Source organism: Drosophila sechellia, chromosome 3R, assembly GCF_004382195.2.
Source record: "Drosophila sechellia strain sech25 chromosome 3R, ASM438219v1, whole genome shotgun sequence".
Taxonomy (NCBI): domain Eukaryota; kingdom Metazoa; phylum Arthropoda; class Insecta; order Diptera; family Drosophilidae; genus Drosophila; species Drosophila sechellia.
In genome coordinates this window covers 24,152,242-24,169,061 of record NC_045952.1, presented here as the reverse complement: position 1 = coordinate 24,169,061, position 16,820 = coordinate 24,152,242, and the positions used below count along the sequence as shown (strand labels likewise).

The following is a 16,820-nucleotide window of genomic DNA, read 5'->3' as shown; positions in this document are numbered from 1 at the left end:
GAAAGTTGTTAATAATATAAGATTTGTACAAAACATTTTCTGGCTTATTCTTAAAACTTAATGGAAAATATGGCTAAGGACAACTGATAAGTTGGCTGAATATCGGTCGAATTCTTACAAATTTAAGCCCTAAGTACACACATTTTTCTATGTGCTTCGGATGGGCTAGGAGACCCACCTTCTGACAGAACCGCTGCCGGCATATGTGAAATCTATGGTCGTGATGCCTGGCTACAAAGTCATAATAAATGGAGCACAGTGCTCCACGTTGGCGGCGCATGCAAAAAAGATCGGGCAGATCGAGCGAAAGGCACCGATTGTCCGGAGATTGCTGGGACAAGTGGCGCTGCCTTAAAATCGCTGAACAGTAACGACTAAAAATGGGAATCAGGAAGTTTACTTCGAATCGACTTTCTTTTTGTTGTCGTTTCCTTTTTCTTTTTGAAAGTCAAACGGCTGCCGCCCAGTCGCCTGACAGAAGCAGATTGCTGCGTAACTGAAGATCGATAGATCGAAGTCATATCGATAACAGTAGGGGAAATTATTGTGGCAAATATGTATAGATATATAGATTCTTATTATTTGAGTTATGGATGATGTCCGTCTATTAATTATTGCATTTTTTAAAAGCTGAAGATATGTTTTTAATATCCGTTGCGAGCAAATTAACAAGCAAATGTTACCTGGCAGTTTTTTTTTTCAAATGGTACATTTTTCGCGGTTCACTTGTGGCTGCCAGTTGGCAACTCCTCAGTTCGCGAACAGCTGCCGTTGATAGTATAAAAACGAGTTGGCAGCTTCTAAGGCTCTGCTGGTTCGGAGCGTAAAAAATTAAAATCAATTAAATCCAATCAAAGCGCCCAATAGAAGCTAGATCTGCAGCTGTGGACAGCAGAGAGTCTTCCTGATAACGTCGCAGATAAGATAAGCGCGCCAAACCCCCCACAGGTGATAAAAAGGTGATGAAGCGAGCGAACACATACCGGTTAATCGATTAGTAGCCAATTGTTAATTGCAGTTCATTTGTTTATTTCTAGCTGCCGGCAGAATGTGGCGACAGCTCAGCGGAGTCGCACGAACAGGAAGCAGCCTAAGCCTCTGCAGGATGCGAGGATTCTCGGCACTGGTGCAGGATAAGGCCCTGGTGGATGGCGCCTGGGTGGATTCCAGCAATGCAAAGGCGACCTTCGAGGTGCGGAATCCTGCCAATGGTGCTGTCATCGGCAAGGTGCCCAACATGACGGTGGCGGATGCCCAGAAGGCCATAGACGCCGCCAAGCAGGCGTACGAGTCCAAGGAGTGGCGATCCCTGACCGCCAAGGATCGGTCCAACCTGCTTAAGGTGAGTGCCGGGATCACTTCTAATCAGCACCCCTGATAAAGAAAAACACCATCATACATATAATATGATGGACTATAGAGTCCCAAAAATCTCAAGTTTTTTAAAAGTAACTGACTTGGAGTTGGAAAGTTCGACTGTAGGTCATTGTCATAGTTTCTTCCTCTGGTCTCCAACTTACCTTTGCGAATCTAATCTAATCTCGCCTTGCAGAAGTGGCACAAACTGATCGAGCAGCATTCGCAGGAGATAGCCGAGATAATGACGGCCGAGTCGGGCAAGCCGATCAACGAGTCCAAGGGGGAGGTGGCCTACGGAAACGCCTTCGTCGAGTGGTTTGCGGAGGAGGCCCGTCGCATCTACGGCGAGATTGTGCCCAGTGCATCGCCCAATCGCGAGATCATTGTGATGAAGCAGCCCATCGGAGTGGCGGCGCTGATTACGCCCTGGAACTTCCCGATGGCCATGATTACGAGGAAAGCAGGAGCAGCACTGGCTGCAGGATGTACGGTCGTGGTGAAGCCTTCAGAAGACACTCCTCTCACCGCCCTGGCTGTGGCCAAATTGGCAGTGGATGCTGGCATTCCAAAGGGTGTGATAAATGTGGTCACCACAAACAAAGCGGCTCCCATTGGCGATCTCTTCTGCAAGAGTCCCGATGTGAGGGGCATATCCTTTACGGGCTCCACTGAGGTGGGCAAACTGCTGTTCCGGAACTCTGCTGATGGCATCAAAAGGATTTGTCTCGAACTCGGCGGCAATGCTCCATTTATTGTCTTCGATTCGGCGGACATTGAAAAAGCAGTGGATGGCGCCATGGCCTCGAAGTTCAGGAACTGTGGACAGACCTGCGTCTCCGCCAATAGATTCTTTGTCCAGGATGGCGTCTACGATAAGTTTGTTGGACAGCTGAAAAAACGCGTGGAGGCTTTGAAGATCGGAGATGGTCAGGGCTGCGATGTGCAAATCGGACCACTGATCAACGAGATGCAGTTCAACAAAGTCAGTGGCTTTGTGGAGGACGCCAGGAGCAAGAAGGCGAACATTATCCTAGGCGGACAGCCGTTGCCCGACAAGGGATCCCTTTTCTACGCACCCACAATTGTCACAGATGTGCCGCCATCGGCGCAACTCTACTCGGAGGAGGTCTTCGGTCCAGTGGTCTCCATCATACGCTTCCGAGACGAAGATGAAGCGGTGAAGAAGGCGAACGACACCAGGAGAGGCTTGGCCGGTTACTTCTACAGCGAGAATCTGCAGCAGGTGTTCCGGGTGGCCAAGCGACTGGAGGTTGGCATGGTCGGCGTCAACGAAGGCATCATCTCTGCAGCAGAGGCTCCGTTTGGTGGCGTCAAGGAGTCCGGTGTCGGGCGGGAGGGTTCCAAACACGGCATCGACGACTATGTGGACATCAAGTACATTTGCATGGGCAACCTCAAGTACGACTGAAGTCCGATGGAGGGGTCCCTCCCACTGCTTTCATACGCTGTCTTCCACTAGAATGCGATTGGTTTATTGTTGTCTAATAGTAGAATAACACGCCGCTATTTTAATAAATGTGCACAAAGTCTACCTGAAGCTAATGGATAATTTCCCTTTTTTAAAATAGCCCGCGTCAATTTTCGATTAATTGGCCCCTTTAAACAATCGCCGTAGATTGACAGGAAACCGATCATATAGACATCGATATTCGGGAGTAATCGATTTTTCTACATCTCTAGGCAGACTATCGCCATCCCCACAGCTGTGCGACAGAGACAGAGACAAAATTACAATGCCAAATGACAAAATTGTAAGTAAATTGTTGATAAAAAATTAAAAAGTGCATTTAGGGTGCAAACTAAGCGACTGACTTGTTGGTGCAGTGTGTGGAGTGAAAGTGGTCAAGTGTTTCCCTCTATGTACCCACTAAAAAAGCCGGCAAACAATGTCGGTTTTCCAGTTCACTGGCGTTTGTTGTTGTTGCCAAAATGTGCGGAAAATATATTTAAAGTGCATTTCAGCCGGCAAAAGCGCAGCATATGATGCAAAATTCAGCCATTTGGAAGCACTCCCGGAAGTGCTCATCCACTGCAAGTCCCATAACGCGGCCAAAAGTGCTGGCGGTGAAATTGAATTGATACCATGACTTGTAGATTTTCCACTGAAAGAGTGCAGTCTAGGCGGAAAGTGGACTAAGGGGAGTGCGCGGGAGTTTTGAGACCAAAACCGATCCAAAAACCAAATAAATTATTAACAATTGTTGGTTGCAATCCGCTTGGGGAAATGCATTTGAGGACATGTCTGGCTAATTAAGCAATTTCTGTTTGAAAAGGGTGCTACACTCAGAGAAATGTCTCAACAAGTTTAATGTGGAAAGTTCATTTTTGAAATTTATGTTTTTTAAAATAAGATAACTGCACACACCAGTAAATAGCACAACTTTAAATTTTAAATAAAAATTTAATCTATTTTTTTTATTTTGAAAGTGCATTCAGCTCTTGTCTTTCAAAGTACTGTTTTTTTTTTTTTAGATCTCATACATTAACAGATCAATATTTACATATACGTACAGGCATTGGTTCTCTTTTTAACTATGCACTCATTTTGGCAACGAATTGCATTTGTTTTTAATTGCGATGCCAGCTAAATTTCCGCAGTCAAGTTCGCGCCTTCATGACGTACAGTTCGAAACACTAAGCAAAAAGCCCTACAGGCTTTGGTAGCTAATAGCTACACTTGACAACCCCCCTCACCCAATCTACCACCCACCACCGCCCACACAAGCGCCCACCCAACCGCCCACCACCCAGTGACCCGTCCAGAAAGTCCAGAAAATGGCCTGTGCACCACTGCTGCTCGAGCAATTCATCTACAAGAAGCGCAATTTCGCCTACGCCTTTGTGCGCCATCGTCTGTTTGTGTTATGCAAACAATCGGTTGGACCAGAAATTGTCAAATTTACCTGTGCTAGTACTAATTAGAATCTGGTATTCATTTGTGTATTCCAGCTAATTCGCGTTCAGTCGGCGGAGGGCATCAAGCGCATCGAGATCTCGCCCAAGTCGAATCTGAAGCATCTGTACGACAGCGTTCAAAATGCCCTGAAGGTGGATGGATTTGGTCTCTTCAAGGAGCGCAACTTTCTCACAGAGCTGCAGGCAAGTGGCTCCCAGCTGGTGGGGTCTTCCTTGAGGCATGGCGACATGGTCTACTTAAAACAGATGGCTGGCACATCATCACGCGTAAGTTGATCATATAGAACAGAACGATCCGGGACTAACCTGCATTTTTCACCCCTTCTCAGCGCACTAGCACCACTGTCCTGGACAGTCAGCCGTTCAAGACTAGCACCGTAAGCAATCCAAACAGCGCTCGTCCATCCTTCAATGTGGTCGAAGATGACGTGGACCAAGCTCTGAGCAAGGCTGATGGCACCATTAAGCGCGAACGTGATAGCAAGCTGTAGGCCTTGATTACAATATAATGTGTACAATTAAACTGATCAACCAATACCTTTTTGTAGGTGCCACCATAATGCCAACGGACGTTGCGTGCACTGCTCCTCACTGGAGCCCTATGATGAGTCCTATCTGAAGGAGCACAATATCAAGCACTTGTCCTTCCACTCGTACATACGCAAGCAGACATCCGGCATGGATCAGGGCAAGTACTTTGTCTTCGACGACATCAACTGCCGCATCAAGCCGGGATGTCGCGAGCATCCACCATGGCCCAAGGGCATCTGCTCTAAGTGCCAGCCGTCGGCCATTACGCTGAATCGTCAGACATATCGCCACGTGGACAACGTCATGTTCGAGAACACCAAGATCGTGGAGCGCTTCCTCAACTACTGGCGCACCACAGGACACCAGCGCATGGGATATTTGTATGGGACGTACGAGCAGCACACTGATGTTCCGTTGGGCATCAGGGCCAAGGTGGCTGCCATTTATGAGCCACCACAAGAGTCTACCAGGGATTCGATCAACATACAGCCGGATGAGTTCGCCGACGATGTGGATGCTGTGGCCAGTGCGCTGGGACTGAAGAAGGTTAGTTATAGACAGTACAAGAGTAGTGTTGCATTAGTATTGACTGCTGTGCCATTTATAGATTGGTTGGATTTTCACTGATCTCATCACGGAGGATGCGAGTATCGGCACTGTCAAACAGATCCGTGGCATCGAGTCGCACTTTATTACGGCCCAGGAGTGCATCACAGCCGGCGAGCTGCAGAATCGCCATCCAAATCCATGTAAATATGCCTCCAATGGCGTCTTCGGCTCAAAGTTTGTGACCATTTGTGTAACAGGTAAGATTCACGATTATATTCTGTTTAACAAACTAGTACCAAATCATGTTTGAACATTTCAGGAGATAAAACCAAACAGGTGCACATGGAAGGCTATGCGGTTTCGGCTCAGTGCATGGCTCTGGTGCGAGATAATTGTCTGATACCCACTAAGGATGCGCCCGAGCTGGGCTACGTGCGTGAATCCACGGACAAGCAGTATGTTCCAGACGTTTTCTATAAGGTAAGTTACATATGTGGCGCCTTCCTCAACAAGTTGTAGAGTTCGAAGTTCGCAGGATGAGAAAGAGTCCCCCAAATACTAGTAAAATCAGTTATCGGGCAACCTTTATTGAATTACGTTCACACATTTACACAGACAACTTCCATATTTAGACATCAATTCGAATGGGATTTGGTTTTTCAGTTGTAGGATACATGCAAAGAAAATTTGGGTTTCAAGAGCAACGCCAATTCAAATATTTGACATCTAGAGGCTTACATTATCTTTAATTACTTTGATTTATTTATGCAACAACTTTATTATTTTCCTTTATCCTTCTCGGTTTGTACTTCTCATCATTGCTCTGGGTTCTCCTTCAAAATTTCATTTTATTTTTCGTATACCTAGGACATTCATAAACGATGTTGTTATTCAATTGTTGAAGTATCAACTTTCTGAGCAACTGCCAGCCAATCACAATTTTTCAGTTATTCCCCTTATTTATTTATTTTTTGCCAAACTCTTTCGTTCTATCTAATGCTTAATTGTGATACGAGTTTTTATTATTTTTGGAAAATATAAGATTTCGATTTGAGTTTTTACTTTTCGATTGAAGTTATACGTTTATATTGATTACTTAGCATAATTTAAACTATAATGTGGCCATTTCCAATAGTTTAGTGTACAAATTTCGTAAAATTGAGTTCGATTTGTTCCTTAAAAGATTCTTTGCCTTCCTTTACATCGCTAAGGTCATATTATTACTTGATTCCCTTATTTTTATGGATGGCTATTCTTGGCGTTCAATTTTTCATCCATCACAAACATAGCCTTAGTTATGATCACATCAAATGCATATTTAGACACCGAAAACTATCTCGTTTATTTACTTATTGCTAATAGGTTTATTTCGTATTAATTATTAACTGAATTGACCTTAATTACATGTCATTTGGATTTCACCTTACTCGTGGTTTAAAATTTTAAGTTTTTATTGTAACTAATTTACTATGTCCAGGTATCGTCGTAGCGCTTCAACGCACATTTAGTGCCGTTTTCCTTAGGCTAAACTTATTTAAATACTCAAGGTCTGTTACAATTTCCACCTTGTCCATGAATCTGAAATGTTTATAGATCATTGATAGTCTTTTTTTATTTAAAATAGCATACAAAACGTTTCTTTGAGTTGTAAATTGTTTATAAAAATTCTTTCCTTCTGTGTTAAAAAAATTGTCTTCTGTTGCTGACCTCAATTGTATGCGTTGCTAAAAATGTCGACTTTCAACTTTCTTACATTTATCGTTTCAAGTAGTGCGTTTATTTTTACAAAATTCATACCAAGATTTGCATTCCAAGAATAAAATAGATATTTGGTGGAGTTGTATATTCAAAGTGTGTGAGCTTTCAGTTTGATGCTGTTCGATAAGTAGGATTAGCTAATGGATCAGTCGGACTTATTATCGGCTTAAATGGTACTCCCCACAATTCCGGATGATGCTCCTAAGGGCCGGGCGACCCAAAGCATTGCCACTGGCCGCAATTCGGTCCACCAGCTCAATGCCCTGGACAATGAATCCAAAAATGGCGGTGAAGGATCGCATCTCGTTGAGCACCAGCCGGAATTGGCTGCCCACAAATCCACTCCTGTCCTGTCGCCGCTGTCCCCTGCGCATACCAACCGTTCCCCGATGTGCCGGCAATCCCGTTTCGTCTGGCAAAAAGTATCTGCTCTCAAAGGCCGAGTGCCCCCCGCGTCCGTTCTGCGACTCAAAGTCGCCGGTGATGATGCTCTCGCCTCCCCAGGCCTGAAATACGGTGCAGCCCCGATAGCCGTAGCCCCGTTCGTGCCGCACCAGCGCCCCAAAGTTGTCCGCCATTCGGGGAGCAGCATCAGATCGCACCTCGATTAGGACCCGCCCGGCCAGTTCTCCTGCTATTTCCATGTCCAGAAAGTAGATGGGGTAACAGTGAACGATGGGCTGGCGCACAATGCTTACCGATGAACTAGTACCGCCATCCTGCTGATAATGATCCTGGATTTGTTGACCCATTAGCTGCGGCTCCACCGAGTTGGCGAGGATCGCATCTGGCTGGTGAATTAGGTGGGTCAGCTGGTGCACTTGCTGCTGCTGCTGTTCCTGTTGCACTTGCTGCGGCTGCTGTTGCAACTGGCGCACCAAATTTCGAAGTCCATATTCCATGTCCAGAGCAAAATAATTGCTTTGGCTGTTTCTACTGCTGCTGCTGTTCGGCGACGAGGAGGATTCGTGTGAACCATCATACGGAAGTTGTGAGGAAGAAGTGAGCGTTCGAAACTGCTGGTTTTCGATCTGCTGCACATAATCCAGAACCTCCACCTCCCGCAAGCTATTATTGAAATGCGGAGGCACCACAGCTCGTCGGGGTTGCGGCAGTAATTCTGGATTCGGTCTCAGATTCCTAAGGCTTGGAGTAATCATTTCGCGCTGCATCTCGCACCAGTAGGCGTACACACAGTAGTTGGTGAGGATGAGCGCCTGCGGTGGCTCCACATTGGCGGGAATAGCACCGGGATGACGATTACTGCGTAGCCATGCGATTCTGTTATTCAGAGTCTCAAAGTCCAGAACCTGCATCCCGTTCTCTTGGATTGCGGCTTGCATTCGACACTGAAAGTGCACTTGGTCCAATTGGCCCTCGTATCTGTGCCGCTGTGAGGTCAAGTGGGCGAGCACCTGCATCATTTTTGTTCCAGTAAGTCTACCGGCTCGATGCAGATCCCGCTCAGCTAGTCGATGCCAACCCATAATCGAGGACGCTACCATGCTAGGGTGGTGGTCCAGCATCTCACGCTTCACATGCAACTGAACGCGGTGGCACGCTTCGCACAGATCGAGTAGTAGATCCATTTCGCGGGTGGCCAACTCTTTGGCATGGACAGCCGTTCTCTTGATCTTCTCCATTTCGAAATTGAGCAGTTGGCGGATAAGGTCATGGTAATCAACCTGGCGCACCAGGATGTGGTCCTGATGCAATGGGACATCCGAGCAGGCGCGGCACAGCAGACGCTGGCAAGTGTGACACCACGTAGAGTTCGGCATGGCATGGATGAAACAGTGCTCCATACTGGTGGCCAGAAAGCTCTCCACGTTGATGTCTTCCACCCAGTTTTTCGACGGGCTGCTGGGTGCTTCTTCACTAGAAATTTCTATAGTGCTGCTCTTTTTGTACGAGAAATCCAACATGGCCCTGCCCAGAATCAAAGCTGGCAACTCACGTAGCAGATACATGATGGCCATGGATTGCGGTAGCTGCTGGCCATGCAGCTGCGTGCGATATCCGCACAAATTGCAGATACACTCGGACGAGCTGTGGTCGGTGTTTCTCTGCACGCACTTCTTGCAGAAGCTGTGCTGGCAGACGAGCTCCTGGGGCAGAAGACCGGTGGCCAGATCGTACGGGCGATGGCATTGACCGCAGCTCAGCAGCGATTTCAGCTCTTTTGGCACCTGGATGGACTCCATTTTTGTCAGTACTAAAAAGTATAAAATTTAAACAAAAATACGTAGGTGAAATTTACAAACTTATTAGGCCGACGTACTCTGATCAAGTTTTGTTGAACATTTTGAAAACGGAAAATCTGTTAAATCTATAAAGCTACAAATTAGGCAACCATAAGCAATTCCAGTTTAATTTGAGGTCTTGCACAAATCGCCAACAGATGTCTTCAACTTTGTTTGCACTTAACTTGAGCATCTTGAGCGCCATAAATAAATACGCAAACTAAACGTAATTGAAAAGTTCCTGTTTTGTCAAATAAATAAAGAAGCCCTTTTCACCTACATACACTCGTTAAAAGTTGATTTGTATGTCTCATCATTGAGTCACATTTTCTTTCGGAATTTCCTACTTTGACTCTTGATTTTTAATCCGCAAAAAAACTTTGTAAATTTTCAAATTGTTTATACTTTGCTGATTGTGATTAACCTTTCGCTTAACCTTCCGAACAAAAAAAAAATAAGAAATCAAAGTTGGTAGTAAGACTGGGGCCTAATTCTTTGTGCGACCCCTTGAGAAAGTTTTTGCCGTGTGGCAGCTATTGGGACTTTGTTCTAAGCTGTGTAATCAAACTTTGTTTGGCGTGGGACTTCCAACAGTAGAAGCCCCAATTTAATAAGTAACAAGCGGTTCGGGGGTCACATCAATTTGGCCTTGGCAACACACAAAACTCTGGCCAGTTGCCAGAGGAAATGGCATCGCATTCGGACAAAGTGTTGACCAAAAGCCAAAACTTTGCTCTATTTATGTTGAATATGTTGGCTTGAACTGGGGCTAAACAAATTAATTAATATTCCATAGCGGTAATTGCGACTGCTGCTTAGTCAGATTTTGTACAAATGACTGGTTTTATTGGGTCAGTAAGGGAACTTTATTTAGTCTGCTTATTAATCGTTAGAAACAGATCTGCACTTAAATAAGCATATGTAAGAAGTGTGTGAAATATATTATATTTTATGAAAAATGTGAGCCTATTAATATGGACTGAGTACAAAATGTCAAATCACACGTTAAATTAAAGCCCCATTTTCTGTGCAATTTGTCCGGCTTACAAAACAAACAATAACCAACTGGCAAACATTGTTGAAAAATGAGTTCCGAAGTGACCTTCCGTGCTATCTTTTGTCCTCATTTTCCCTCATTGTGTTAGAATACACCTGCCCAAGGTGAAGGCTTCAAACGCTTAGGTTTCCTTGTCCATCTGGAGTTCTAGTTCATTACATGCCATTGGACGGCGAGGAACACGTTTCTGGCATTCCTTACGCTTATTTTGGTTTCTGTTTATTATTCACTCTTGGTTGTATGTTTGTCTTCCACTTTCACATTCGCCTGCCATTTACTTTCCCCCTTTCTCTCAAAATTATGCAAATTCCTTGAGCTGCCTGCCCCAGCAATTACAGCAGGAACTACCTTATGCATTCACAAATAAAACATTGCCTACTTTTTGGGGTCGTCTGCCTTTTTTTCGCACTTTCCGCCAGCGAAGCGAATTTTGAACAGGAAAAATGAAATTGGCAGGCTGACGCACAAATTCATATTTATGTCTTGCTGGAGTGCTGTGTTTAGAATAAAAATGCACAAAATGAGCGCGAATTCGTTTCGGTAATTGTTTACTAGACGGGAAATTAAGTTGTCAATTTGGCGTAAAAATGGTTCGCACTGTATTCATGTGAATTGTTGATGTCGCAAGTAGGGGAAAGTAGGGGAAAGTAGAGCCACTGGGAGCCAGTGGAAGACAATGACAGATTTCAGTTGGCACCAAGTCCGCAATAAATTAACCCCGTCTCACGTCCGTCAGTATTATTCAGGCTTAGCTCACATTTAGACACGTTTACACCCATCAACCCGCAGTTGACACCTTGAATGAACTAATTAGGGACAAATGCGTGCGGCTGACAAATGTTGCTCCTGAATTCTATTTGCTAAAGTCAGCAACCGCTGCAATTGTCCCTTTATTCTTTTCTTCGTTTGTGTAAGCCTGGCTTAATTGGATAAGTTTTGCACAAACCTTTTAACAACTATCAAGGGTCAATGGTGGAAAATTGGACTAAATTGTTGATTAAGTGCAATTATATTGGTTATAAATACTCAAAATTTATACAGGGGCTTAGAAAAGTTATTTATACAACTTGTGATGTTTGTTATCTCTTTAGCTTTGAAACAAATCCGATTTATTTATTAAAATTGCCAGCCTGTGATCGCATACATTTTTAAAGAGGCCTCTTGAACAATTCGATGTGTGTCGGGTTTTGCCTTGGGGATTTTTCCGAAATCGCCATTTGTCTGAGATGAAATATGTACATATGTACATATGTATGTACATACGTGGGAATTCACTTATGTTTGCCACTTGTTGAAGCCTCTCGCTTAACACATGCAATTCCCCAACGAAATTAAAACTTTTCCACGGCAGATAAAGCACCTGGTTGATGTTTAATACAACTACGGTTGGGTTAATGAATTCTCGGCGAGTTTAAACAACTGGCGGAGTGCCATTGAACAGGTTAAATGGAAAAATGTTTCTTAGTCAAAGTTTGGGCCTTTGATGGTATTCCGGGAAAATCATTTGCAACGAATCATATGTGCAAAACGCACTGAACAAGTGAGAATTTTCCATGCCCCTATGTCTGTTCGTTTAATCAATTTCCACAACTGCGTCAGCGAATTCGGGCCAAGTATATTCGGCTTAAAATCATAAAAAGCGGCGAAGGCAAATCTGCGAATCGATAAGCAATTTGCGGCCTGGTTCGCCTCCGTTTGGCCCACTTCCTTCTCCTTGGGCTCATTGTCAGTGCCGCTGGGCGTTGGTCTGGCCCATTGGACATTGGACATTGTGCTGGCTTTTCGCTTTTATGCCGGGCAATAAAAATTTATTGCGTGCCTGTGTGTCACCTTCGATGTGCAGGCGGGAGGCAGGATATGGCAGGAGGAGGAGAATGGAGGACGAGCTCCTATTCCTGGACGGACTAAACCGCAAATTCCCCTTTGCTAATTGCCATGAGCGGACTAGGGCCTGGACGATAATTGGTTTCTCCACTTTAATGGCGGTGCAAACGTGCTGAGAATTTCCCAGCCATATGGTAAAGTGTGCAATTCATATTTTGCGGGCAAGTGGCAATAAGGGGCTGTGCGATTACTGGACTCTATTTAAATGACAGTCTTGCCTCGAAATCGTTTCCCATCGATTCAATGCCAACTTTTCACTTTCTTCATCTTCTTATCAATTCCTAATGCATTTTAACTTTAAGGGGGTTGAGTTACTTATCTCGCAACACATTTCAAAGAAACCAATTATAATGATGTTAACAGCAAAAGTTGTAGAAAAACTAAAGAATGCGATAATCAACAGAGCAAGCAAATTGGTTTCCGGAAGTTCGTTTAAAGTGGAAAGGAAGGTATAGAAAGTTAGTAGCTATCTCATCTTTGGATAGCGAAACATTAAGTTTCCATACATATTACATACGAGGGTTGCGCATGAAGTTGACAAATAATTAACATATTTTGGGCGGAAATCGTCCTTTTTTGATTGATGGCCTTTGCCCCGCCGGCCAAAAAGCTTTTCTGGCCGACTTCAATCATGCAAATTAACCTTCAGCTTTTCAAATCATGTGCTAATCAAAGCAAAACTTTGATGGATGCGAAATGAAATGTGGCGAGTATCTGACAAATATGTGAGACTGAAGGACTGCTTCCGTTGAGATATGATAATGAATCTGCGGATTAAGGAAAACCGCAGAGGTCTGTGAGTAGTGAAAGGCAACTTGGGAGCCATTTTTTACAAGCGAGTGATGAATATATTTGCTTTGAGAATAAATTTCAGACCCAAAATATGCAAATCTTACCATGAGAATTATGTTTTATTCCTTCAAACTTGCGCACATTACATGGATTTAATGTTACTTTGTTTCACTTAAAAATGCACAGGAACTTGAACGTTATTGTAGTGCCTTTGGTTTGTATTTTCATTAATCATTCAATGTTTCTACCTTGAAAATGTATCAAAAAATATTTCATATCAGTTTCGAATTGTGGTTCGGTTGTTATTGTTGAGTCATTTGTACACTGGCACGTGATGTTACTCCTACTTTTGGGTGCACTTGCAGGAGGTGAAAGCTTTGAATATTTTACTCTCACTCTTGGGACTGATTTTCTTTTTGATATTTGCTGTCTGAAGTTTGGTCTTTTGCCCCACCGACCGTCTTTCCTCCCTATTCGGTTGCACTTCCTGTTGGGCTGCGTCCTCGTGCTGCTGCTGCTGCAGTTGCTGCTGCTGCTGCAGTTGCTGCTGCTGCTCCTGTTGCTGCTGCTGCTCCTGTTGCTGCTGCTGCTCCTGTTGCTGCTCCCCGTGCTGCTGCTGCTGTATCTGTTGCTGGTGCTGCTGCAGTAGCTGTTGCTGTTGCAGGCGCGACTTGAATGCTGCATTACTAAGCTGCCAACTGCTGGCGGAGGCTCTCAGCGGCGATGGCTTCGTGTGCTGCTGCTGGTAACTGGGCGCCGCACTGGCCAATCCCGCCGAGCTCTCGGCACTGTTGGACGAGAGTGTGGAGGAGGCTACCGCCGTCCAGAACATGGTGTGAATGCTGTCTAATGTGTCTACGCATCGGATGGGGCTGCTCCTTCAGGCCAGGCATGTTAGCCAACATAGGAAAAACTACATGGGTATATTCGGAACACAAATAACCGAGGATGAAACGCGTGCCGTTCGACTATCACCGCTACTCTTTGTTGGGCTCGTCCTGCCCCTTTCGCGATTTGTTGGCAAATGCAGCCTCGACTCGCCAGGAGGTGGCTTTTATACCGCTGGGAGAGAGCTTGAAAGCTCTCGATGTCCTGGCTGCGGTTCTCTCTCTTTTTGGCTCCTTCCAATGTCAATGTCAAGCTGTTTTTCCTCTCGTTTAGGTGTCTTTTCCTGCTCCACAGGGCATGCAAATATTTTTGCATACCATACTCTATTACTTCTCACTACTCCAACATTGTTATACAAGCTTATAAATGGAAAAGTGACCTATATACTACATGTGGTATTATATTTGGACAAGACAATTAAAGTCTTATCTTAGTAATAATATCGCACTTAGCTTGCGATATTGTTTTATATATTTTACGGGCATTTTAATTAAATTTCCACATATTGAGTGCAGTTTAAAGTACACATGTCGTGTGTGCCTTTTGTTATCCCTTCGCACAATAGATTCTATGTGATCAATTATTTTGTAATTGTTCGTATGACATCCTGCAAACAATCTGATGGCACACTCCAGTGGCTTTGGCTTGCAGGTCGAGTAATTTGGCATTGTCTCAAAAAACCAATCAGATTTCAACCCACATTCAATTGTCCTGCCTTCGGGATGTTAATTGGCAAAAGATTGACAAGCATGCCACTGCAGCATTTTGTCGGAAGAGGCACTTGGCTGTAACCCAACTTTAGCTGCAAACTTAATTTGCCACCGCTGACGCAAACGGAAGCGGAAATTCGTAATGCAACACATTTTGAGTGGCTCTGAAAGTTTAACATCGTTAAAGCAGCAGAAGGACCTCGTCCAACTTCCTGCTCAACCTCTATTATGTGCGTCCATTGATTTTGTTTGTCCAGTTTCTGCTACAGCACCACTTGCAAACTGCGATAGGTGTGCGCTTTCTGGATACCGGAGCTAATTAACTTATGCATGTTCAGGATGTGTGAGGAATGTCATTCCAATTGGATGCACTGCTGCTGAGTGGGAATGAATTGTTGTCATGATGACGCCTCTACGCGTGAAACGCCCCCGTTCTCCCCTATTCGCCATCCCACGACATGCATAGTCAGCCAGCTTAATTGCGTTTGTCGCGGAACTAAAGCTATAAAGGCAATGGGGCGTGGCACGTCCCGCGCCTCAACCTCAAAATCCGGAGGCCTTTTTTCGATTTCATCATCATTGCTTGCTACTAAAGAATTCCTTCATCATCCAAAAATAGACTGCAAATGCGTAGAGATAATCACTCATGCATTTTGTTGAATTCGACATGCGGTTGCCAATTAAAATCGAAATAAACTCTCATAACTAACTAGCATAAACTATATAGACCTGTGACCTTTCAGAAGTCAGGGGAATCCCGGAACGAGTTTCCATTTTATCAGCATAGTTTCAGGGATGCAGTGGCTTTGCTGGCTCAGCGAAAGCCATGCCGTCTCATCTGGCGACCCTCTACCCTGCGTCCAAGACCAAAGACGAGCACCGTGCCGCCGGCCTTGATGGTTGTGGGCAAGGTCATTGCCGAGCTAACAGGTTGCTCGCCAACGAGCTTTTATACAGAGAGAGAGAGGGAGAGAAATAGAACAGAATGTGGGGTAAAAGGAGCAAAGAGCAAATCAGACGTCAGCAAGCGTTTTTTGCCTTGCTTTGTGGCCCACATCTAATGTAGGTCACTGGGCCAAGTCTGACTGTGCTAATCTTGGTAAAACCACTTATAACCCGCCGTTCCCTCTTGATTTCTCGCCCCCTCCAGGAGAAGGATCAGTACGGCAACGAGGTGCAGCGGCTGGCTCGCCCCCTGCCCGTGGAGTATTTGCTGGTGGACGTGCCCGCATCCACGCCGCTGCAACCCATTTACACCTTCACCGAGTACGACAAGCGCCAGCCATTCCCTATCGAGAACCGTTACATCGATGGCCACCTGCAGGACTTCAATGCACTCAGCTGCTATCTGTCCGCCTGGGGCGAGGAGGAGTTCCTGGAGGCCATCTCCGACTTCCACCTGCTGGTCTACCTGTACAAGATGGACATGCTGCCGCTGCGACAGCACATGGGTCCGCTGCTAGAGGCGGTGCGCACCAAGAACCCCAACCAGGCCGCCCAGTTCAAGGATGTGGATGTGTGGAAGCTGCTCGAGTCGCTTATCCAGGCCAGTTCCGGCGGCAGTGGGTGAGTGATCTTCCTAACCCAAAACTTCATCTTACCGTGAAATGTTTCTAATTGCTGATTATTCCATTACAGTGGAACCACCAGCTATCCCAGTGGCGGAGCTTCGGCCAGTGCCGGAGCTTCTGGATCGGAGGCAATGGACCTGGACGCCAACACCTGGACGTGCAACCACTGCACCTTCATCAACCGCGGCGACCTAACGTCCTGCGAGATCTGCTCGCTACCTAGATAAGAATCCCAGACACGAAAATTCCACAATTTGCAGCCTAGATGAACCATTCAAAATTCCGGTGTAAAACAAACTAAAGATTCAATCATACTTACTTATAGCAGCGACTGGAAAACTTGGGTGTCCTGCGAACACACGTACACATGCACACTTAGAGGCGGTTCGTGCGAATGTCGCGCATTCTCTATATGTAATCCTTGTGTAAGAATTTTATAAAATAAAACGAAATGATGGAAGGAAAATTTAATTTATTTTTAAATAAATTTCAATTGTTGTGCACATGTTTCTATGATTTCAATTGTATGATTTGTTGTCTC

General features: G+C 45.0%; 4 protein-coding genes across 9 annotated transcripts; 2 read left to right on the top strand and 2 right to left on the bottom strand.

Moving 5' to 3' along the window:
• Positions 1-789: 789 nt before the first annotated feature.
• Positions 790-2,917, top strand: LOC6616943 (succinate-semialdehyde dehydrogenase [NADP(+)] GabD). Of its 4 annotated transcripts, none has more exons than XM_032721418.1 (3): positions 790-948; positions 1,038-1,342; positions 1,553-2,917. In XM_032721418.1, the coding sequence occupies exons 2-3, from the start codon at positions 1,049-1,051 to the stop codon at positions 2,786-2,788; spliced, it is 1,530 nt and encodes a 509-aa protein (XP_032577309.1). In that variant the 5' UTR covers positions 790-948; positions 1,038-1,048; the 3' UTR covers positions 2,789-2,917. The 4 variants fall into 4 exon arrangements, with proteins under 4 accessions (XP_032577309.1, XP_032577308.1, XP_002041273.1 ...); XM_032721417.1 differs by having other exon boundaries at positions 1,019-1,342; XM_002041237.2 differs by having other exon boundaries at positions 790-959.
• Positions 2,918-3,036: 119 nt separating this feature from the next.
• LOC6616939 (nuclear protein localization protein 4 homolog) lies at positions 3,037-16,750 on the top strand. Of its 2 annotated transcripts, none has more exons than XM_032721411.1 (8): positions 3,037-3,131; positions 4,330-4,563; positions 4,626-4,783; positions 4,845-5,373; positions 5,435-5,633; positions 5,696-5,856; positions 15,859-16,274; positions 16,347-16,750. In XM_032721411.1, exons 1-8 carry the CDS (start codon positions 3,114-3,116, stop codon positions 16,504-16,506), a joined length of 1,875 nt encoding a protein of 624 aa, XP_032577302.1. In that variant the 5' UTR covers positions 3,037-3,113; the 3' UTR covers positions 16,507-16,750. The 2 variants fall into 2 exon arrangements, with proteins under 2 accessions (XP_032577302.1, XP_032577301.1); XM_032721410.1 differs by lacking the exon at positions 3,037-3,131 and adding an exon at positions 3,982-4,257.
• LOC6616941 lies at positions 5,944-13,300 on the bottom strand. 2 transcript variants are annotated; one of them, XM_002041235.2, is made up of 3 exons: positions 13,215-13,300; positions 7,833-9,349; positions 7,643-7,768 (listed from the first exon to the last, which is right to left on the bottom strand). In XM_002041235.2, exons 2-3 carry the CDS (start codon positions 9,336-9,338, stop codon positions 7,742-7,744), a joined length of 1,533 nt encoding a protein of 510 aa, XP_002041271.1. In that variant the 5' UTR covers positions 9,339-9,349; positions 13,215-13,300; the 3' UTR covers positions 7,643-7,741. The 2 variants fall into 2 exon arrangements, with proteins under 2 accessions (XP_032577300.1, XP_002041271.1); XM_032721409.1 differs by having other exon boundaries at positions 5,944-9,349.
• LOC6616940 (putative uncharacterized protein DDB_G0291608) lies at positions 13,211-14,150 on the bottom strand. The gene has a single exon (XM_002041234.2). It carries the CDS (start codon positions 13,940-13,942, stop codon positions 13,454-13,456), a length of 489 nt encoding a protein of 162 aa, XP_002041270.2. The 5' UTR covers positions 13,943-14,150; the 3' UTR covers positions 13,211-13,453.
• Positions 16,751-16,820: the final 70 nt, after the last annotated feature.

What these genes read in the sequence shown, in the direction of transcription:
- LOC6616943 (XM_032721418.1), top strand. Translation starts at nt 1,049, where the DNA reads ATGTGGCGACAGCTCAGCGGAGTCGCACGAACAGGAAGCAGCCTAAGC. An exon ending in ATCGGTCCAACCTGCTTAAG is followed by an intron (nt 1,343 to 1,552) that starts GTGAGTGCCGGG and finishes CTCGCCTTGCAG; the next exon opens with AAGTGGCACAAACTGATCGA.
- LOC6616939 (XM_032721410.1), top strand. Translation starts at nt 4,156, where the DNA reads ATGGCCTGTGCACCACTGCTGCTCGAGCAATTCATCTACAAGAAGCGC. An exon ending in CGCGAACGTGATAGCAAGCT is followed by an intron (nt 4,784 to 4,844) that starts GTAGGCCTTGAT and finishes ACCTTTTTGTAG; the next exon opens with GTGCCACCATAATGCCAACG. An exon ending in GCCAGTTCCGGCGGCAGTGG is followed by an intron (nt 16,275 to 16,346) that starts GTGAGTGATCTT and finishes ATTCCATTACAG; the next exon opens with TGGAACCACCAGCTATCCCA.
- LOC6616941 (XM_032721409.1), bottom strand. Translation starts at nt 9,338, where the DNA reads ATGGAGTCCATCCAGGTGCCAAAAGAGCTGAAATCGCTGCTGAGCTGC.
- LOC6616940 (XM_002041234.2), bottom strand. Translation starts at nt 13,942, where the DNA reads ATGTTCTGGACGGCGGTAGCCTCCTCCACACTCTCGTCCAACAGTGCC.